At 40.5% G+C, this 24,257-nt stretch overlaps 2 protein-coding genes across 2 annotated transcripts in view; both read left to right on the top strand.

Annotated features, from left to right (window-relative positions):
• The window catches only part of Slc9a9 (solute carrier family 9 member A9), a 548,379-nt gene that overhangs the window by 191,098 nt on the left and 333,024 nt on the right, over positions 1-24,257 (top strand). The window lies entirely within an intron of this gene.
• LOC126510653 (60S ribosomal protein L26-like 1) lies at positions 23,312-23,788 on the top strand. Its single transcript, XM_050157299.1, has one exon. It carries the CDS (start codon positions 23,351-23,353, stop codon positions 23,786-23,788), a length of 438 nt encoding a protein of 145 aa, XP_050013256.1. The 5' UTR covers positions 23,312-23,350.

Below are 24,257 nucleotides of genomic sequence, written 5' to 3'. Positions count from 1 at the left end.
TCAACTGAAATTCTCTCTTCTCTGATGAACTTACCTTGAGTCAAGCTGACAAAAAGAACCCTAACTAGACAAATTATGTATATTATAACAGTTACATTATCTACAATTTATGTTATCTCTTTATTTTAGATTGAATTATGAAGATAGAGTTAAGTATACTTGTTTCTATTTCTGTGTAAATTACTTACATATCATATATAACATATATGCTATTTCCACACAAATATAATTCATATGCTTAAAGTAGTAAGTACAGCAGTGTGTTGGAACATATTCTTTGAAAATTGTTCCACACTATATAAATGTCTCCAAGTTTTCTTAGAGATAAACTAAGGGCCTCCGTAACGAACAGGCTCTTAAAGGGTAATAAATACACACTAAGTGCCTTTATTCCCTTTATTCCTTGTAAAGCAAATACTGATAAGGATGTCTAGTGCAGCTCATTAAAAGAGAGAGACACAGAGCAGCGATTTTCCCATCCTCAATGAGGGGGCCGTGCTGCTTGGAAGTTTTTGCTAGAAAATGTCACAGAAAGTGGAATGCCGGTGAATGCTTGGCACTTAACCACAAGTGATGTTTTGAAAGACCACAGTCCTTAAGGCCTGTGCTTCTTGAGGAGAGTTCAACATGAAAACTAATGGGATGCTGTGAGATTCAGCCATGGAATGAAAGGAACCTTGAGCTATTAATCGGCCATTCACTGAAATGTGTTCAGCACCTGTAGAAGCTATGTACAGATTGCCTGAATACAGTCATCTATCCCTGCCCTCAGCGAGCTGGGCAAACAATAACTATGACAGGATCTAATATGTATAAGAAAACATTTCTCTAAAAGTCAATTCGGAATTGCTGTAAAGTTTGGACATATATAAATAGGTCCCTAAGGAAATCCCATACATTCTCTTCGAATATCATTTCTATAAAGAATGCAAACTCCTTATTGGCAACTTAGACTTTTCTCTGTCCCCCACGACACAAACTAATTGTTTGGCAGTTCCTCCAATAATTACTGAGTGAATCAAATAGGGCCTTTTCAGGTGCAGACGCAGGCATTTATTAATTCTCTCATTAACAGCCTTTCCCGAAGACGTATGTTTAATGGTCTTTATTGTGCTTCTTTCAACTGTTTGGAAAGCCCTGTTAGCTGCTCTCATTAGCTCCGTGTCTCCCGTTGGCTCCTACTGGGAAACATGAACATGAGGAGAAGGAATACCTTGCTGGGGACGGTGAGAGGAAACTGCCACCGCAACCCAGATACATTTCTCATGAACCTGCTTACCTTAGAAATAAGTCCCTTCTGTCTGGACACATCTTTCTGAAGGTGATTCAGAAATTAATTCTGGCTTGGAAACTGATAATCAACCTGATTTGCATTTGTTTTGATGGCTGTCTAGTTATATATTCGTGTATTACATAATTAAAGGAAAAATAATGTACGGCTCACTTTGCCTAAGGACACTATCCAGGCCATCAATTCTATGCTAATGTCGTTCCTCAGACACTAGGTGGTGTCACATGGCAGGAGTGGAAAAGTCTCCCTGGGCTCTTTAAACAGGGTGACTGTCCTGAGCTGACAGCGGCTCTGAGTCAGACAGTCCCAGTGGGGACTGCACACCTGTCCAGCACACCTGTCCTTTGGTTTTGCTCACCCCTGATCTCTGGTTCCTGTTTCCTGACCATGACTTTGAGGTAGGTCACCTTTATCCTAGCTCTTCAAGCCTCTTCAGATCACTAGGCTCTGACCTTGGCTTTCTCCTATGACTCTGCTCCATCTCTTGACTCTCAGATTAGATCTAATATTTGTTTGCTGTTTCTTCAGAAATCAGTACCATGATGTAGAACTTGGCTTGCACATTCCATACCATGAATGACAAAAATAGTCTACTGAATGTAACTAAATACATACTGTGTATCCATATTGATAGTTCTGTATCCCAACCCTATTGCACTTTAGTTCAATGGTCTATAAGTCAGATGTAAGAGACACAGACACAATTAAAACTGATGTAAGCAAAGGAATTCACTGGTCTAGGTATCAGCGTAGTGCTGACTGGCACGTACTGGGCTCAAGGATCCAGTATGACTGTCTCTTCCCTCACATCATCCTGATTGTCTGAGGGCAAGCCTCTGTATGAGGGCAAGCCTCCTCTGTGTTTGCTCATACACGTAGTTGGCTTACTCTGTTAAACAGGAGAGGATATTTCTAGGCATATGCAATTTTGAGCTCAAAACAACAGTTCATTTTCTCAGTAGTTTGCATATCAATCACAAAATCTCCAATTGGCTCTGCCTATATTAGGTGATCTCCTGTAGAGCAATCACACAGTACTTCAAGGGAATTAGGACATGGTTATTGGTCAGATCTGAATCTTGTCCTACCCTGAGACTGCAGTCTTGCGGTTTATTTGTAAGAAGAAATGAACTGGAGGAAAAGTCTAGTAGACTTTCCAAAACTGTAGCTGCCGTAGTCATCAAGACATGGTATGTCAAAGCAGAAAGACCCCTGTGCAATTATAAGCTTGAAAATATGTTCTATCTCAGAAAGCAAAGTTCTTTTCTACATGTGTAACTGAAGGATAGAAAAATAAATTCTCTATGTTACAGACAGTAAAAAACATGACAGCAAGAATGGGAAAGGCCCACTCTGTGGGGGTGCTTGCTCTCGTGGATGTTCAGAGGCTCTGGCACTGGGGTCCCATTTCCCATCTTTTGATAATGCAGCTTTGATGAAAATAAATTGAATACGGTCTGGGTTTTCAGAGTTCTAATTCAGCCACATCTGCTCTTCCACCGACCTGAAGAGGTGGTGAAGAGCTTGTCATTGAATTAGAATCCAAAAGATCAAAAGCCTTGGCCCAGGCAGTGTAAAATCGGGAATGTAATTCTATATCAACAGAAAGGTGAAGAAGACCATTAAAAGTGTTCCCTCCCACACTCCCCTCTCTCCATTAAAATAGCTAAAATACTTTTCATAGGCAGGACCATAGAAATCCCACAGGACAAACAGAACAATTCTTCCTGAAAATGAGCTCATACCCAAAAAGGAACAGGCCACTAAAAGACACAGCTCCCCACCTGAGGTAAAACCAGGTATCAAGCAGAGGAGAGAAAGAGTGGCAAACACCCCGAAGGCAGAGTCTAAGGAAGATTATAAAATGGGCATATTAAAACTGACAGAAGAGGCCAGTAGAACAGTAGGAATGGTTAGGAAGGAAGAGTTCAATGCAAAATTGAAGCTTGGAGCTTGGCCAAGAAACATGCAAATATCGATATTAAAAAATCAATAGATGACATAGATGTCATGTTATAAACCAACTGGCTAGTGGAAGATGAAGTTGACAACTGATCCAGAATGAATCAGCTCGGTATTAGAAACTAGGACAGGTTGGTTACGAGATGTGAATGATAGCATAGAAAGAAATCCAGAAGACATCAGGAAGAATTTCAAAAGGAGAAATGAAAGGGAATGATGTCAGGTAGTCTTTGAAGAGATAGTGGATCACAATTTCCTAGAGCTAAATAGACACATTGAGAGCTTATTTAGAGGTCCTAGCAGGGAAGCACAGCTATTCACTTACCCTTGACCCGTCCTCCTCAATTTGGGGAAGGTCGTCCTCTTCAACCAAGCATGCACAGCTTTGAGAGGGATGCACGTGGAGGGAGGAAGAGCACACCTGCCTACCCAGCCAGAACAGCCAAATTCAACCGTGGCAATCAATGGGGTGACAGATGTTGCAGCACTTGAAAGGCAGAGGCAAGCAGATCTCTGTGAGTTCGCGGCCAGCCAGATCTACAAGAGCTCGTTCCAAGGACAGGCTCCAAAGCTACAGTGAAACCATATCTCGAAGAAAAGAAAAGAAGAAAGTAATAAGATGCAAATTGAAATATCACATAGTAAGTTACAGCTTGATAAGTGGAAACTAATCGATTGTGAATACATTTTAATTTTTAGTTGTTTATACTCTCTGTGTGTGCAAGCGTGTGCGCGCACATTGCACGTGCATGCATTTGACCAGATAGTGATTCATTAATTAGGAAGCATCAAACTCTAAGTGAAATAATGGGACATAAGTAGAAAATGTAAAAGGCCTTTAAGGAAGTGCTAAGAAGAGTGGGGAGAAATAATGACTGAAGTGCAGTGAGATCAAAGATCGGTAAAAACAAAATGCAAATCTTAAGAGAACCAGAGAAGTAAGATCGGGTTCTTAGTATGAAGGTCACTCACAGCTACAAATTGCCCGAGAATAGTGTCCTCATTAGCAGTAAACACATTCCAAGAAGAGAGGAGTGTCCGAGGTCTGGTGGGAAATAACTAATAGCCCAGGAACCAAATTCTACAAGAAGGTCATTTAAAACTAAAAATGAAATATACTTTCAAATATAGTTTACTATCCATTTATCATCAGTTATACATCTTTCAAAGGATGTAATTAAGTAGAAATAAGAAGCTAACTCAGTAAGAAATAAAAAGCAGAGGACATTAAACTCAGGTATTGGCAGAAATACTCATATATAGAATGAGAAATGACTGTGGCAGGTATAATGAAGATGAATGGAGAAGGGAGAATCAGGTAGACAGTGATTCCACATTCCACTACGATATTCAAAGACAATGGGTAGGAGATTGCTGCGGGAGGAGAGAGAATGTGGACACAGGAGAGATGCAGTGAAGATCTTATTGTGGCACTCCAGATTTCATTCACCCAAACATTTCTCAAAATGGTGCAAGAGGGTCTGCGAGCAGGCCATACTTCTCTACACTGTGCAGAGTTGCCAAAATCAATGGAAGCCTATGATGAAATCGAAAGTACTCTCATCATTTTGGACTGTGCATGGTACCTATGTTAGGAAGCTGGGTCTGTCTTCTGCCACACCTTGTTACTAGGTAATAGGAACTTCACATTCATTTTAGCCCACAGTTTAAAAACGTGTCCTCTTGCTTAGAGGCCCCACACTGTGCCCTAGTCTAAACCCAGAAAAACCAGTCATAAGAGAATAAGATGTGCTAAGCTATCTGTACTTGAGGTAGCCGTAGGACCAGGACTTTTGTAATTAACAAGAGAAATTACTGAACCATGGATGAGAATACCCATGCTGGTGTGGTGGGTTCATTTTCTTCCTGGAATCAGGCTACTCGGGATCCTTAATCAGTATCCACTTTATTAATTCACCACAGGAAATTACCATCATCGGGATTTCAAGAACCCTGAAGATCTTGTGGTCTTTCTTGCCTCTTTATTCAAACAGCCCTTCTAGCACCAGTTTGCATACAAGAGCAAATACTATCCAGAGGTGTGTGTAGTACACACAGGGACAGGTAGAGGTTGACTGTTAGTTATCTTTATCTTCATCCTTTATACAAAAGGATGGGACCAGACATTTTGGGTTCTTGGCAACCTCCACTGTTGTCTGGGTTTCTGTCCTGCCTGGTTTCTGTCCTCCCACCAGGTCCCAGAGCCATTTAGCCACAAAGAAATCACACAGAGGTCTGTATTTATGATAAACTGATTGGCCCATTAGCTCAGGCTTCTTTCTTATTAACTCTTTTAACTTATATTAACCCATTATTCTTATCTGTGTTAGACACATGGCTCAGTACCTTTTTCAGCAGGACAATCACATCTTCCTTCTTCTGTGGTTGGGACAGGACTGGGGAGGAATGGGCTTCCTCCTTCCCAGAATTCTCATTGAACTGCCTCTACTTCCTATCTTGTTGTCCCACCTATAATCTGCCTGGCTACTACTGGCCAATCAGCATTTATTTAAAACATAATTGAAGAATATAGACAATTGTCCTGTACCATACCACTTAAATACATATTCAGGATCATTCAAAACTACTCAAAGTTTGACAAGATAAACAGAAACAGCCCTTTTCCCTCTGCACAAAGCTGTGATGGTGATCTGCAGTCTTCAATTCTGCAATTCTTCTTCATCCCTCCATGGCTAACCTGTAGGTGGAATTTTCCTGTCCTGTCAGCAGCCCCCAAATAAATATCCAAAGGCTTAATATTACTTATAAATCTTCAGTAGACCACTCAGGCTTGTTACTAGCTAACTCTTACGCTTAAATTAACCCATATTTCTTATCTATGCTTCACCACGTGGCTAATGGTTTGTTACCTCATTTTCTATATGTCCTGCTAGCTCGGCAGCTGGCTGGCATCTCTCTGACTCCACCCTTACTCATCCCACCATTCTCAGTTTGGTTTTCCTGTCTAACTGTATCCTCTTCAGCTATTGGCCAGTTAATTTGTTTATAAAAACCAATTATAGTGACATATATTCGCAGTGTACAGAAGGTTTATTCCACAGCTCTAACCAATCCTTCCTTGGTGCACCGACCTTTTGCCATGATGTAAATCCATTGTTTGTCTCTGTCTTTCAGTGTCTGGTTGGGAGAATTGATAGCATTTTCTGGTTTCTGCCTCTGCCATGACCAGTGACATTCACTGATAGGATGGTACCTAGTGGCAGTGGTAGTTCATACTGGGTAGCCAGCTGTAGAAGACAAGAATAAACATGACTTTGACCTCATATCAGGCAAAGTTCCCAAAGACTGAAGAACTTTGGCAATGTGATAGAAAACACTGAATGCTGATTTTTTTTTTTGGTGGGATATCAGAGACTTAGAGTCTAGGAACTCAGCCTCTTGTACTAGAGTAGAAGGAACAGCCTAATAAAAAGGCAAAACTCTACAGTTTCAGGAGCTCTGGATTAAGAATTTTTCATCAGAAGGCGTGGTTGGTTTATATTTTTATCAAACATAAGTTCTATATCTCATTCTGCACAATCAGGAGAATAGCTTTTATTTAAAGTACTCTGTTCTGAATTCTTTCCTATAATTTTTTAAAGAAACAAGGGGCAAAATCAATATTCAGTCATAAATTTGTCCTACTTTAAAATTGCTCTTGGCCTAGAGAATATAATCTGTTCACATTACATGGGTTTCAGAATGCATTTACATAGTAGGCTTGTTATAAGTCTGACGTGGGTTCTCCTTCCTGGGGCATGTGGTGCTCAGTAAATCTGATTAAACTTTGGGAAAGAGCAGCTGTTCTGCAATAGTGAATGAACTCGGGACCCATTTTTCAGAGCCTGGCTGCAAGGCCTGGCATCCTCACCAGCCATTGGATGATAAATGAACTGTCCCTGAATGCCCAGCACCCATGCTAATAACTTTAAAATATCAGTTGTTTATGAGAATCAAAAAAAAAAAGTTGGGAGCTCTGATCAATTTCTCCATCCCAGGGGTCCACAGGCACATCTTTTTTTTTTTTTTCCATTGCTGAAATGGCAGGCAGTGTTGAAAAGCCAGGGAAGAAATCCATTCACCATTTTCATGTTCTCATGGGTTAACAACATCAGGCCTCTCATATCAAACTATAGTAGAGTGGGTGTCCAGTAAATTCTCATGGGAAATGAGACATGAAATCCAGATCAGTCTCTACTGCAGTTTCCTGTCATATCAGAATTATAATGCAGTTTCATCTGGTATTTACAGAGGTGTGGCATTCAGACCAGATATATGAACATTATAGTCTAGGCCAGAGGGCTTCTTTTCCAAATGACAGTTAAACAGTCAGACGTGACCAAGTGCCATGAGCTGGAGTGTCATATTTGAGAGTATTGGTGTAAATCTTTGCCTTAACGTGTGCGGATTTTTTCTGTTCATCTTTCTCTGTTACTACCTTGTGTGTTTGTTTATGCAGAGATTTGAACATATATTTTGATATGAAAGGTAACCCTTGAGATTATCAGACATTGCCTATTCTCCAGTCTTTCCTTGCCATGATCATAAAAATGTCATAGAAGAAACTATGTGTATTACTTTTTAATAATTCTGATAAAATTTTTGGTACAAAATCGTTGATCTTAAAATATCCCTCAGATGTAGATGGGGTGGATTTTGCTTCTCATTGGAATCTGTCAGTTTTCTCATTTCATCCAAGTGGGAGCCTTAATATACTCAAAAAAGAATCTATTTGGGAAAGAGACTGAACTGAAGCTGTAAATTATATAAACAGATCAGATAAACTTTATAGGGAGCAAAAGTAGAAAATCAGACTTCAAGTAGGTAAACCTAGTCTCTGGGATGAGAGGGTCCAAAAGGCCGGGATAGTCATTACACAGGGAAGGATTGAAATTATAAAAAGGGAACTTATAGAAATGTTGAATATAAACATCAAAATAAACTGTTTAGTATATATGACTTGAATTAGTAAATATAAAATACTCAAAGAACCAAATATTAGTGAATTCAGAAATCTAGCTCTGCAGAACAACAGAGCCATCAAGGATAATAATTATCTTCCTCAAACTAGCCTTCACAGGTCTAAAATAATTAGAAGTCTTAAATAATAAATGTATAAATATCTAAAAAAAATCTTACTTTTGGCAATGGGCAAAACAGTCTGAAAAATCAGGGTTATAGTTTGAATATGACCCCTAAATTTTATACACTGGAAATTTAATCCACAATACAGCAATGCAGAGAGATGGGACCTTTAAGGAGCGATGAGGTCGAGTCTCTGCTCTTGTGACTGTATTAATGCCATTGTCACAGGAGTGAGTAAGGCTATTTCTCTCTCATACACACCCTCCTTTGCCCTCTGCAATGGATGATACAGCGTAAGATCCCTCTTAGGTATGGGGCCCGTGATCCTAGATCCCATCTTCAGAACTGCAAGAAACATAGATATGTTTTCCTTTGACTTACTTATCTTCTGATACTCTGCTACAGCAGCACAAAATGAACTAAGATGGGCAATAATATAATGAATGAACTTCAGAGCCAGTTTCGAGGTTAAGGGTATTCACTGCTCTTTCAGAAGAGCAGGGTAAGGTTCCTAGAATCCAAATCAGGTACTCACAACGCCCTGTAACTCCATCTCTGAGGCATTCAGATACCTCTCTGGCCTCCTTGGGCACTTGCACACCCTAGCACACATACACAGACATGCATGCGTACACACGTTATTCCTGTGAAATAGGGCAATAAGTGGATCAAAATGGTTAAAGAGCCCCTGGGTCCTAGGCCAGTTTGTGTGTGTGTGTGTGTGTGTGTGTGTGTGTGTTTGTTTGTTTGTTTTTGGAATTACAAATAACATGAGAGATGCAGAGATGTTGTCTTTTGAGTTTCAGAAAAGACACATGGGACATTCAGGAAAGAAATCTAGGTTATGTGCAGAGGCAGAAAGAATGAGGCTGACCTTTGACCTAACCAGTGACATCCAATTTAGAAGATGGAAATACAGCACGCTTTCCCTTCTAAGGGAAAGAGTGTGTTCCCCCCCAGCATAAAGGCTTTATCACCGTGAGAGTTTTAATAGATATGGTAAGGCAGTGGGCTGTTCTTCTCTGAGAAAAAGTTAAAGACCTAATTCACACCATTTCTAAAATAAATTACAAGAATTACAGAAATGAACGCTTAGAAAAAACACAAACAGCTAGGAAGTGTTTTAAGTGATTTTTTTTAAAAATATTAATGTCTTCTGATTCAAAACCTGGAAACAGCTGGCAAGATGGCTCTGTTGATGAAGTGCCCACTGTGTAAGCATGAGGACCTAAGTTCAGCTTCCCAGCACCCACATAAAAATCCAAGTATACAGGGCACATGCCTGTGACCTCAGTGTGTAGTAAATGGAGCGGCGGGCTGCATCCCGCCACCCGACTGGCTTACATCCAGGCCAATCACGGAGATCTGTATTAATTAAATTGCTGCCTGGCCCATTATCTCCAGCCCCTTATTGGCTAACTCACATATTGATCTAATCCATTTCTAATAGTCTCAATTGAACCATGAGGTCGTGGCTTACCAGGAAAGATTCAGCATGTCTGACCTGGCAGCTTCATGGCGGTGGCTCTCTCCGACTCTGCTTTCTTCCTCCCAGAATTCTGTTCTGTCTACTCCACCCACCTAAGGACTGGCCTATCAAAAGGCCAAGGCAGCTTCTTTATTTAACCAATGAAAGTAACACATAGACAGAAGACGCTCCTACACCATCAGTGCTTAGAGTCGGGGCAAGGAGCAGAGATAGGAGGATCAGTGGGGCATGCTGACCCACTTGTCACACTATTTGGTGAACTCCTGGCACAGTGAAGAGACCCGGTCTCAAAACACATAATTTGCAAAGTGATAGAACAAGATTCCCTCTCACTTCCACGTGCATACACAAGCATACACATACATGAACATCCATACAGCACACATGTACACAAATATTTTAAAAATCCATAGAAACAATAAAGAAAAATTTAGGCACTCTACCTGAACTTAAATTTTAAAAAATAAATAACTTGAATAGAAAATGAGAGATGGATTGCAAGAAAGTATCTGTAATATCTTTGATAATATTAATATCTTAAACACACAATGGATATCTACTAATCATACTAATAATATGATACCATTTTCATAAAATTATGAGTGATGGATGCATGAGCTTCTGTTTATTATATACAGATATGGATATATTTCTTTGCATACACATAGCCAGTGTTGCAAAGTTGGAGGACAACTGGACTCATGTACTTCCTGGCAGTATTGGCATAAGTTTTAAATATGTCCAACAAAGCAAGTTCTAGAAGCCTACCTCAAAAAGTGTTTGCTTATATCAACAAAGATATCTATACATTGTGGCAGTCTGCCAACAATAAAAAATGTAAACAGCCAAAATGTCTGTTGATAAAGAAGAGATTAAATATATCATGCTATATGCAAGCTATGAAAATTTCTAGGGTTTGCAATAACTGTATTATACAGAAAAATCTCTAAAATATTTCAAGTTATAAAATTTCTGAAAAATGTACATTACAAATAACATTTATACAGAAGACTGAATAGGCTTAATAAATGCAAATGAATGCAATAGGATGACTGTAGGCACTGTGCTCTTTACACTTCTACATTGCCTTAATCTTTAATGCAGATTCTCATATTACTGTTATACTTTGATAATAAAAGTGATTTAAATAACAAATATATTTTAATATGAATAAAGGTATCTCCCCTACTTACCTAATAGAATTTAAAGCTGTATCCTTATCACTTATAATTGGAATGATAGTCGGCTCACTTTTGTTGGCAGGTTTTCATTTACTAATGAATCAACGGATGAGTGAATGAGTGATTGATTGATTGATTGATAGATAGATAGATAGATAGATAGATAGATAGATAGATAGATAGATAGATACTTAATGGGGATCTCATGGCAGACACTGGTAAGAGGTGTGTGGAAGTATATGTGTCTATGTGATGAAGAGTTGTTTATAAATGTTGAGAGTAAAACTTCAGACTGAGACATGCGTCTCTGTTGCCAGAACCGTTGATTGAAAATTGCAATCTTTGGCCGGCCAACCAGTCCTCTGAATGATTAGCTTGGGAGTTTAATCAGTGGCTCTGAAAGAGAATAGCCCTAACCAGTCCTGTCAGAACCTATCACCAGATCAGAGCTGGATCCAGGTCAGTGAAACATTTCACATCAGCATCCCAGAACGCGAGAGCATCTGATCAAGGCAGCTCACTTTAAAGATGCATTACCCAATTTCCTAGCCACATAAAAATGTTGATGAGGCATTAGATGTATGTACCATGAACTTGTCTCAGAAAAATATGTTTATATCAACTCAGAATTTATTGCTGCCAATGGAAGAGCTAAGTGCTTTGCGGGCCAGTCAGCTAATATAGATGTGTGATGGCCCAGGATATCAGGCAGTAAGATGATATGGAGTCAGGGCTTAACGAAGATTGATGCCATCCAAAAATGTTTCAGCTTCCATTTGCATTTTAAACTGTGATGTTCAAACATAACCAGACATGGCCAGTTTGTATCCCCAGGATTAGCTGCTGCGCACTCTTGTTTTCAGTAGCCTTTTGTCATCACTGTCTCTCCCTTGAGCCTCTCTCATTTGGCTTCTACTGTCCTGTGCCTTGTGGCTTGTTTTAACAACAAAGAATTTTTTTCCAAGACATACACATACATTTTGTGTGTGTGTGTGCTTGTGTGTGTGAGAGAGAGACAGAGACAGAGAGAGAGAGAGAGAGAGAGAGAGAGAGAGAGAGAGAGAGAGAGAGAGATTGTGTCTCATATAGCCCAGGTGAGCTTTGACCTCACTAAGTTAAGGGAATCCTTGAACTCTTGTTTCTGCTTCTCCTGCCTCTATTTCCCAAATGTCTGACTCCCTAGTCTGAAAATGGTAATCATTCTGTAAAGTCAAACTCTTTTTTTGTTTGCTTGTTTGTTTGTTTTTTTTTTTTTTTTGGGTTTTTTTAATTGATTTTTATTGAGATCTACATTTTTTTTCTGCTCCCCTCCCTGCTTCTCCCCTCCCCTTAAACCCTCTCCCAAGGTCCCCATGCTCCCAATTTACTCAGGAGATCTTCTCTTTTTCTACTTCCCATGTAGATTAGATCTATGGTCTCTCTTAGGGTCCTCACTGTTGTTTAGGATACAGCCTTCCTGACTGGCAAGCATTCTCAAGGACTTTACAAATATGGCTTCATTTTCATCTCTGAGCCTCCAGAGAAAGTACTCTTTGGAATCATAGATTCCTTGTGGATTTAAGGTCAGCTCAGTCTGGTTGGGAGATGACTAAATTCCACTCTCATTAGATGACACCACTTACCTGGATTTGGTGATCTCAGCAGACAGCATGATGTCGCTGAGGAGTTTTAAGTTTTTTCTCTCATGGTAATTTTGCTGTTCCCTAGTCTTTTTAAGTCACTGAACTGGTATTTTGTGGAGGAGGCTTCCCAGTATTGAGTGACAGGGTATTTAAGAAAATTTTAAAGTTGTTGCCCAAATTTAAAATAAAGACAACATAAAAATCCAGATTTCTGGCTTCATTTTTTAAAAACTAGCAAATGCAGTAAGATTGGGAGAGAGTGTGTAGATTTTGCCTAACAATAGTTACCTGGTGTTAAAAAGCTCTCATCTTTCCCCTTAGCTCAAGCACAGGGCCTAATGTTGTACCCAGAGTTTCATCTGCCTAAGACAGTTGAGTTGGTCCAGTGACAGAAATATGCTCTTATGCCAGTTGCAGAAGTACAAGAGTGACATTGGCCCAACATGACCCATCCAACTCTGGTGGCATCCAAGCACCTGACTTTAAGTTAAGCAGGAATTTCTTCTCTGATAGGAAAACACTTTAGATATTTAAAAAAAAGAAAGAAAGAAAAATGTTAAACTATCAAGAATTAACTGTTTTCTCTTCTACAAATCCCCATGTGCACTCTACGGTCTCCGGTCGCACTCGCTGTCCCTGCCGCTCTCCACTGAACAAGTTGGTTTCTGCTTTCAAAAGTGAATTAAAGTTTTTGAGCCAAATGCAGGGATTATTTTTAATCCCTATGAAATTGTGTGTGGATTTACACAAGATGCTTGGCCTCTCATCAGAAACTTGTGGATTAATACAGAGAATTTAGAGCTCGATGCAAGCAAAATTAAGTAATTGCATATTGATTTGTGTAGCAATAAGTTCCAATACTTCTAGTAGCTTAACAGTGAGTTCTGCTTGAAAACTTATTCTGTTTAATATTTTTATTAATGGTTGAACTCCTGGGAAATATGGCAAGTCTGTCAGGTGAGCAGTTGATATGGGCCTGAAAAGTAAATAAAATGTAGAATAAAACATCAAGATTCATAAAAGATCAGCAGGCTAGAGAAAGAGAGTACATGTGTATTAGAGGGCCCTTTGACATGAACAGTCCCTGAATTATTAATTATTGTATCATCACAATATTTTATATGACATTTAATCATTAATAGCCAGATTCTTTAAACACAATTTGCGTGGTTTAGAAAGTACCAAGTATATCGAATTTCTTAATGTTTGAAGGGGGAATTTTTTTAATGTGCTATAAATCATAATTCTACTTTTGATAAACTCAACCTGGGACCTTATCAATTTTCCCCTTAAGCTATACCATTAGTAAGTCGGTGTTAATTTAAAAAACCAGGCAGAAAGAATCTACCTTAGCTTCTATTATAAAAAGAACTATGGGGCTGGTGAGGTGGATCTGTGCTTACAGAATGGCCTGTGCAATCCATCAAGCCTGGCAATGAGTTCAGACCATGGAACCCACATGGTGGAAGAAGAGAACCAATTCCTACAATGTCCTGTGACTACCACATACGCTCCTGTGGCTGCCACATACACTCTGTGGCATGTTCACACAATCTACACGCACACGATCACTATATAAATGTAGGACAAAGGAACTGTTTGGCACTTTTCTCTACGAGAGTCACTTCTCTGGGCCAGAGAGATTGCTCAGTGGTTATGGTCTCATAATGCTCTTGCAGAGGACCTGAGTTTAGTTCCCGGCACCCATATCCAAGTCACCTCATGCCTCTGGGACCCAAGGCCACTTGCACTCACATGCATATACCCCCCCCCCATGGACACATCACACATCTATAATTAAAAATAAAATAAATGTGTTTCTAAAACATTTGGCAAACTAACATGTTCAGGGCATAAGTGGTGTGTGATGTGTTTGTAACTTCCTGAAGTTCTCAGGAGAGAGCCACATGACAAAACCGGAGAATACCACCTTGTCATCCATGGTCACACCCAGAGCACCTCTGCTGTCCTTGGGACACAGCAGACCAGACAGGTGTTCGGTCCTTCTGTTGTTTCTCTGGGTTCTACTTTTCCCATCACATAAGTTGATTACCTTGAGGGCTTATATCAATGTGTCTAAAATCCCTAGGAAGGTAATTTACTGATCAGTGACCCAAAGATGAGTATTGGAAAGAATAACAAAAGGTTGTCCTTTTTTTCCTTTTGTCCCTCCACCCCTTGACCAACTTGAGAAGAAATGGCGGCTGAAATTCAACCAAACCCCACACCTCTTTTTTTTTTTCTCATTAAGTCACATATTAGCATCTAAGGATATGAAATGGTGTGTTTGGATGGTCTTTCATTATCTTCCCGATAGTGATTTTACAGCTTCTCCATCTCAGCATCTTCAGTTGGTCCTTCAGACATACAGCTAGGTACAGAGAGACGTTCTCCGTGGCTCCAATCCTCAGCTTTTCCCCCTCCCCTGGAGCACTGGCTTTTGTTAGCTGGTGCTTCTTTAGTCCGTGTGTGCTGAGTGAGGGGTTTGGAGAGCAGATGCACTGTCACTATAATTAATTGTTTCACACTAATTGATCAGCGACTGGAGTGGACAGACCAGTGATTTCTTCAGTGTTCTCCCCTCATGCTGTGACTCAGTGCAGTCAGTTACATTTAAAGACTATCTCCTCCTTTCCTTTGATGCTGTCATTAAAGCTGTAGCCTCTGTACATGCAGAGGAACGCAGGAAGAGGGCCTTGAATTTACCCCGAGCCTTAAAGTAATTAAACAAGAAGAATGAAGGGGTTTTTTTTTTCTGTTGATGATTTCTGTGTCTGGTTTATTTATTTATTTTGGCAAAAGAAAAGAACATAACTGAGTTACATGTAAAGAAATTATTTACAAGATTGGAATTTTGTGCACGTACACAGGCATAGGCAAATGTCACACATATAAAACTGGCTCTGTATTTTATCAATCATTTTTGTTGGTTTCCATTGCATATAGATTTTTCTACAAGTAATCCCTTCAAACTAAATGTATTTACAGGGAACTTAGACAAGTGAGAATGGATTTCATATCATAGCATAGAAACTAACAATAAAAAGAAGCAGCGAGATCTGGGGGCCAGTTTGGGTACCAGCTGCCACTGAGTTCTGAGAGTCTGGCTCTCTTACCTGACAAAGCATCCTACAGGATGACCTCTTCTGACTTCACCAGTGACAAGTCCTTTGCCACTTGTAACCACGACTGAATGGAGGGCGGTGTGTCTGTGCTAACAACAATGGATCTACCCATGGAAAAGTGCAAATATTGCTGATCCTCATGCTCAGGGTGGGGCAGTGGCTCACGCATGTCTGTGCTGCTGTTCTCTCTTTCGTCCTGATTAGTGACATCAAGCAGGAACCTGTCCCTCCGTTCATTACAACACGATGTGTTGTGTGTACTAGGATGGAGAACTCCTGGCCACTGTTCTCTAAAGGAAGTACAGCAAGCTCCAAGACTTCCCCATCCCCCTACAGCTTTCTGAATATAGCAGTGACTTGCTGAACTCATTCCTCCTGGTGTGGGATAATTATTCTCCCATTTTTGTTTTTCCATTTTCAAAGCATAGTTACAAGCTCTGTAACAGTCCTCTGGGCTGTCACTGAAGCCTTCCTGGGAATTGTGCTGGGCACCCTACCTCTTGCTGTGCTTATAGCCTTGCCTTTGGCCTCTCTACTGCTAGGTTCTAGTCAGCCATGTTACTCCATTGGCCTATCAGAGCACATCCCCATTGGTGTTTATTATTGTCTATTTACTGTATGTTCTGAGAGTAATCTATATCAGCCATCTCTATCTCCCTAAATTATTATGCTTTTTATACTTCATACTCCTACTTAGATGAGAAACCTTGCACTGAGGAAGGCTTGTTCAAATCCTTGCCTAGAAACTGGAAGGTCTTTGCTATAATTAAGTGTAATAAATAGAATAAATATCAAAAGAAAACAAAGAGTTCCCACGTGAGGAGATAAACTGCCTACAGATGAACACAAGAACCACAGTGTAACTGGAGGTTTCTCTCCCACTCATCAGTTCCTGAATAACCAAGGTTTAATATTAATTGCAAACTGTTTGACCAGTTAGCTCAGGCTTATTATTAACTAGCTCTTACAACTTAAATTAACCCATTTCTGTTATTCTTTCTTTTACCATGAAGCTTGAAACTTGTTACCTCACATCTTGGTTCTCCCTGACTCTGCCTTCTTTTTTCCTTTATCTTTACTTGGGTTTCCCACCTGGCTCTTTTTACCTGGCTATTGCCTGAATCAGCTTCTTTATTTGCCAGTTCAATAATAAAAACATATTCACAGCATACAGAAGGGCATCCCACATCACCACAGCATGACTCCGAGACAGGAGCCATCAGGGATAGGGAATTCCTTGGTTAAGGCTAATATTAAGCTGGTATCAGTGTCAGTGAGAAGATGATGGGCCAAAGCCACCAGGGATGATACTTAGCCTAGGCTACTTCCTATCAGTCCTAGACAACTAACATGGTCTATCTAATGTCAAAAAAAAAAAAAAAAACCCACTTTTGTGGAACTTTGGAGAAAGATTAATGAGATTAGCTTTTTGTTAACTATAAGATATCAGATATTGATTCCCTTGGCCTCTTACATTGGGATATCAGAACCAGCTGAGATACTAAAAAAGATAAGGCCATATTTAGAAGTGGTTTTAAAACTCAGTCTATTCCAAAATTTCCAGACATGTGTGCATCTCTCTGTTGTCAGCTGGAAAGAAGTGGAGATTAAGGGGGACTAGTTTATCCTCTTATACAAAGCTATTGTCCTGGTAAAATGAAGATTTATGTGCCTTCCCTTGGGAGTGACACAGCCCAACACCCTGAGATGAATTTTTATCTAGGGCATGGCGAGACTTTTCGCATGCACACTGAACTGAAGGAGAAAGCCTCTGTAAAAATGGGGGTGCTTAGCTGTTGTGCTTGGAAAATGTACGTGCATTATGCATAAATTGTAAATTTCCGCAAAATTTGGAAAACCTATTTTCATCAGAGAAGTATAATGGTTGTAGTTTGTGTCGAGTAAGCACCCTTTCTAAATAATAATTATTCTATGTAAATGCATTTCTTTTCTCTCTCCTATATACAAAATTGCACTATTCATTATAAGTTTTCTCCCAAACTGAGCACTGTTTGTTACCTTGCTCCAGAAGTTATGTGATCTTGTGGAGTCAGTATGTCCCAGGGTTCCCTTTTAACCTCTTTGTCTCCCACCTTGTCTTAGTTACTCCTTGTGGGCATCCTCCAACTCCAGTCTCCATTGTTAATGAAGTACAGGGCTTGGAAAATTGCCTTTTCAGTGCCCATGCATGAGTTAGGTGATTGCTGATGAGTTGTTGGGGGGGATCTTTGTGTTCTGGGAGATTCTTTCCATTGCCATAATGAAGTTCATTGAGAGACCACTCCATCTCCCATGCTGGCAGCATGACTTCCATCCTCTGGTGTGATGCCCCTTTTCTCCTCTCCTTGGAGAAATGAGCTAAACCTTCTGTGTCTTTCATTCTCCACTGGACTGAAACCTATAGGAGATTCTATCTACTTGCTTTTTTCTCTTTTCAAATAAATAGCTGTTTTGAGATTATCTCTATATTCGCAAGTGAACATGGTATTTCAATTTTGAGAGGGAGCTGAGCCTTCCCGCTGTGGGGAATGTACTAGAAGGCTCAGAGGGTCTTCCTAGCAGCTAAGAAATGACTTGGCTGCACTGCACATAGGGAGTCTAAGAAGAATGCAAGGTATTCTGTATCAGGGCCAGGCTGGCCCCACATGGCCCCTCTCCTACCTACCATCAGGACCCGGTGTGGTTTGGGAGGCAAATGTGAAAGTTCAGCCCAATATTCAATCCCTGTAGAGTGTGGTGGTTATCTGTATCTACCAGAATTTTAAAACATGGAGTCTACATTGGACCCCAAGGCTCCTGACAAGTTCTTTCTCCGTTCAGAGTTTTAGAGGTCCCCCCCCCCACCCATTACCAAAGGCTATGACCGCTGATCTAAGGAAGTCTCTTCAAAGGGCTTCAATGCTTTATCTCTACTTCCACATCCCTGATGTGTAAATAAGTCAGTAAGGTATGTTAAGCATAGTCATACTAATCTCAGGACTCTGTTGAGGGTGTTCTAGTGAGGGTTGGGAAATGGTGTAGGAGGACCTTCTTTCTATGTGTTGCTTGTATTGGTTAATGAATAAAGAAACTGCCTTGGCCTAATAAGGCAGAACTTAGGCTGAGCTGGAGAGACACCACAGATCTACCAGAGACAAACACTGGGAATTTTACCTGGTAAGTCACTGCCACGTGGTGATATATACATTAATAGAAATGGGTTAAATTAAGATGTAAGAATTATCCATTAAGAAACTAGAGCTAAGGGGCCGAGCAGTGATTTAATTAGTACAGTTTCTGTATGGTTATTTTGGGGCTAAGCTAGCCGGGTAGCCAGGACAAACAAGCAGCCCCTCCTTGCAACAAGGAAATGCTAAGTGTCTATGCCCTTCCTCCCACCATCCCATTATTCCAAGATCTACTTGAATCTCAGTCCCTGCTTTTTGCTCAGCCTTCTACAAATGTTTCAGGAATCATCTTGTGACCTTCCATATGACTTCATTTAAAGGCCTTTGCCAATTCATTTTGGATTTCTTAAGAAGAAGTCTTAACTGCCTCACACCCTTCATTCTCTGTTCCCTTGTGTGTGTTCTTTATGCGAGTCTCAGAGTCCCGTTCAACAAAAGCCACTCTTGTTGGTCAGTGCCCTGCTTCAAACCCTATAGTGCCTCTGGAAACCTTAGGAGTAAGACTTGGCTCCTCAGCTAGGTGCCCTGACCCCTCACTGAACTACCTCTGCTTTAACTCTGGCCCTTTGAGCCAGGTTGGGTAAGATGGACTTCAGAGAGACTCAGATTGTCTACATTTAATATATATATACATATATATATATATATATATATATGTGTGTGTGTGTGTGTGTGTGTGTGTGTCTGATGTTTCTGAATTCTGTCTAGTTACTGCCATGCAGAAAATAGAGCCAAAACTGATAGATCTGAATTTTCAAGAAAAATAGGGATCTCCTTTTTTTTAAAATGTGATGTTAAACCCTGATGTTAAAATGTTGAAAATACTTTGTTATCTCTTTCACAAACAAATAAAAGGAGAATGAACAGGCCTAATGAAGGCAGATGATCAGAGGAGCCTGGAGCTTCTGAACAGCCTGCCCTCCGTCTCTATGCTCTACTCCAGGGTCAAGCAAGCGTTTTGTTGAAACTGGCTACATGGGCCATGCTGCTGCTGTGAATCTTTTTCTCTGTGCTGGTGGTATAAAATTAGGGATGCCCACTGGGTGAATGAATTAGCAGGGATGTGCTCCAGTAGAAGGAGGCTATTTATGAACAATGGAGCAACAGGCCTACTCCTGTTGACTGGGTTCCCTCTGCTGATTTCTGCCTGATCATACTAAGGGATCTCAGGCTTATAAGAAGACTATTCACAGTGGCAGAAATGCTTTTTTACATAAAATTTCTCAGTCATTCGACTGACTCTTTTCTGGTCTAGAACCCAAAATTCCTATCTTAGAAGCTTTGCCAGACCTTTATGAAGTCTGTCTGTTAGATGGCTCCTCCTGTGTTACCCTGAGGGTTCTGTCCCCACTGTTCTATCTACTGTGGACTTTTCTGTCTCTGACCATCTCTTTGGCAGGCCCTTGACTAAAATCAAATTAACTAAGCAAAAAGAGGTGATGAACATCATCTAATTTAATATCAACCTCAAGATTTTTTACTTTGTATGTAGAAAGATGGGGCGAGAGGCTTTGTGTCACCCAGGCTGGCCTTAAACTCACGCTGTGTGTAGCTCAGGCTAGCCTCAACTTACAGCAATCCTCTCTGCTTTCAGAATACCAAGATTACAGATAGGGCCTACTATACCCAGCTCGAATATTTTAATGGACACTTAATAATTGCATACATTTAGATAATTATAACTTTTCATAATTATACCTCTTACTGTGTAATAAACACGCTGTGCTGATGATGTATACATTGTATGCTGACCAAATCATGGTAATTAGCATATCTGTCACATCAAACAATTATCTTTTTTTTTTTTTCTGGTGAAATGCTCAGGATCCACTCTTTTACACAATCCACTAACTGTCGTTATTACCAAACTGTGCAATAAACATCAAATTGATTCCTCAGATCCACCGTAACATTATCAAACCCTTTCTCCTCCGTCTCCCCCATCTTCCGTGGTCTCTGGTTAGTCACTATTCCACTTTCCATTTCTTCCTGTTGTCTCACGCAGGTTCCACAAGGAAGGAGCTCATGCCCCCTCTGGCTTTCTGTGTCTACTCAGTCTAGTCATGTTACCATAAATGACAAGATTTTATCTGTTTTAGAAGCAAAAAATACTCCAGTGTATGCAGCTCCATCTTTCCTTTATCTCTTCACCTACTGATATTTGATTGGATCCTCATCCTGGCTACTGTGAGGAATACCGCAGTGTGCAGAAATTTGGAACCCTCTGCACACACCCCAGTGTGGGACTACTGGCTCCTGTGATCATTCTGGTTTTAATTTTTGGACTATTCTCCATACTTCTCCCCATGATGGTTTTACTAGCTGGCATTCTCACCAAAGCTTTGCTTTGCTCTCTGTTTCACCTACACTTGCTATCTTTTGTTATCAGCTGACCTAGTAGCAAGATTGTATCTTATAGTCATTATGTTTGCATTTCTGATGACTGGTGTTCCCGAAGCGGTTTTCACAGACAGGTTGGCCATTTGTATTATAACTTCTTTTTAGGACCGTCCTGTGTAGCTAGGCCTTTTGTCTATTTTCAAACTGGATTACCTAAGGTTTTGTTGCTAAGTGTTCGAGTTCCTAACATATTCTGCTTGCCGACCCCCAGTGACATGAGTAGTTTGCAAACCTTTTCTCTCATTTTTCAGGTTGTCTCTTCACTGCTTTGATTGGCCCCATTGCTGTGAAGCTGTGTGGCAGAGTTTGACATAATCCCACTTGTCTAGTTCAGCTTTAGTCTACTGTGCATTGGGAATCTTCACTGCAAGGACTTTATCCATCTCTATGTCTTGAAGTGTCTCCACTATGTTTTCTTTTAATAGTCTGTATTTCTTTTTGCTATCCATAGCCATAGGATCTTCTAGAAGGTGTCACTGAACATCCTAGGGATATCTTAGGAGGTTTTCAAACTGTCCTAAATCAAGAGTTGGGAAGAACGAGGTCTGTAATAAGCTTTGCCAATGGCTAACACTTGGCTCGGTCAACTCTGGAAGCTTCTGGGGTGCGACTGTTGCATCTCTGGTAAGTGAGCCTGTGTCCTCTTCAGTGCTAGGCGCACATTCTATAATTCAGCTACTCGACTCTACATTTGTTAACTCATCTGGTTTTATGGTCTTTAAAGGTCTCTTCCATTCCCATAATTCTCTGAGAAATGGCATTCTGTACCAACCACAGAGAGAATCTTTCTGATGCCAACATCAAACATTGCCAAGGGTAGAGAGAATTTTAGCGGCATCGCTCATTGTCTCCAGAGTCTTGGTTTCAGAGGCTTATGTAGAATTGTTTTGGTTTTGGTGGATATTTTAAAAAATGTTTCTTCACTATGAATGTAGCTCAAAGGCAGGGAACTTGCCTAGCTATACAAAGTTTTGTGTTCAATCTTCCTAGTACTGAAAGATGGTTTTTATTTCTCCTCCTTAAATTTTAGTTCTAGTTTTTTGTATATTTGGTAGCATTCAAACTCTTTATTTGCTCTTTATGGGGTTTACACTATGGTAACTAAGCTTCTCTAAACGTTTTAAAAGTATGCAGACGATAGAAGTGGGTGAAAATAGATTACTGTATTGAAAAGAGTTCAGATTCCCAATTGGTTGGATGAAGATGAACTTCTCCTCTGTCTCTATCACTGTCAGTGTGCAGCCTGAGAAAAAGCACTGAATCTCCCAGATACCTGCTTCCCTCCTGAATAAAATGGGCCCACACAGTTGCTGTAAGCCAGTATGGTAAATTATTTAAAACATCCAACTAACACATGATAAAAACTCAACAAATGACCAAGCAGTGATGGCACAACCTTTAATCCCAGAATTCAGGAGGAAAGGCAGGCAGATTTCTATTAATTCAAGGCCAACATGGTCTGTGGAGTGAGTTCAGGGACAACTAGAGCTACACAAAGAATCCTGTCTTGAAGATAGATAGGTAGACAGACAGACAGACAGATAGATCAACAAATGGTCCTACAACATTTGCTACTGTTACTACTACTACTACTATCATTATTATCATCATCATCATCGTTATTATTGCATTTGGATTATTGTGTCATGGGATGGACCTAGTCAATCAGCATGGAGTGGATACTTTCTCCATTTCTTACTAACTGGCATCAAAGATGAGTCTTGAAATTAGAGACATTCCAACAGCTTGCTCTGCAGTGTTCTCCCAGAATAGATAGCTGGAGCATGCCAGTGGTCTATACCGGATCCAGCCAGGGACAAAAATACAGATCAGGAAGACTGATGCTAAGAACCATTCTCAGAGGTTGGGATGCTCTGACTCCCTTTCTCATACCTGTATGCAGTCTTAGTAAGTGATCAAGACTTTCACTTGAAAGTGTGTTCATCTGTTTTTGTAAGGCTAAGTCTTATTTTAAGAGTCAAAAGAGCTCTTTCCTCTTGCGGCCATCGCTGGATCGCAGCCGCCAAAATGAAGTTCAATCCGTTTGTGACTTCTGACTGGAGCAAGAACCGCAAACGGCATTTCTATGCACCTTCTCACATTCGGAGGAAGATCATGTCTTCCCCCCTTTCCAAAGAGCTGAGACAGAAGTACAATGTTCGCTCGATGCCCATTCGAAAGGATGACGAAGTTCAGGTTGTCCGGGGACACTACAAAGGCCAGCAGATTGGCAAAGTGGTCCAAGTGTACAGGAAGAAATACGTCATTTACATTGAACGGGTGCAGCGAGAAAAGGCTAATGGCACAACTGTCCACGTGGGCATCCACCCCAGCAAGGTGGTGATCACCAGACTAAAGCTGGACAAAGACCGAAAGAAGATCCTGGAAAGGAAAGCCAAGTCTCGACAAGTAGGAAAGGAGAAGGGCAAATACAAGAAAGAAATGATTGAGAAGATGCAGGAGTAGGGGCGTCTCATACAGTTTCCATTAAAGACTGCTTGAGTAACAAAAAAAAAAAAAGAGTCAAAAGAGCTGCATCTGAGCCAATGATAATGTGGTAGCCACAAGATTCTTGCATCCAATGGCAATGACTATCATCACTTGCAGTACAGCAGCCAACTGATATCCAGTGTACCAGAGACCAGAAGCTAACAGGCTTCTGGCTCTGCCAGGCATAGTGAGGGGGGCCTGGGTGACTTTGCTCTGTTGCTAACAGCAGCATCCAGCTGACATCAAAGAGTATTATGCCGTCTGTGTACACAAAAGGACAGGAGGGCAACAGTGTCCCTGTCACCAATGTTACTTTGCTAGAAGCATTACTATTAGATTTTATCAAGGGAATCTCTTATGTTTCCCCATCTAGACAATAGCAGCTCAGCTATCTGCCAACAACTTTACCTTGGCCTTCTGGCTTTGCAGCATCATGATTTTGGAG

This window comes from Alexandromys fortis, unplaced genomic scaffold (genome assembly GCF_014885135.2).
Source record: "Alexandromys fortis isolate MF-2015 unplaced genomic scaffold, M_Fortis_MF-2015_v1.1 scaffold_85, whole genome shotgun sequence".
NCBI classification, from domain to species: Eukaryota; Metazoa; Chordata; class Mammalia; order Rodentia; family Cricetidae; genus Alexandromys; species Alexandromys fortis.
This window is presented reverse-complemented; position numbering and strand designations above follow the sequence as displayed.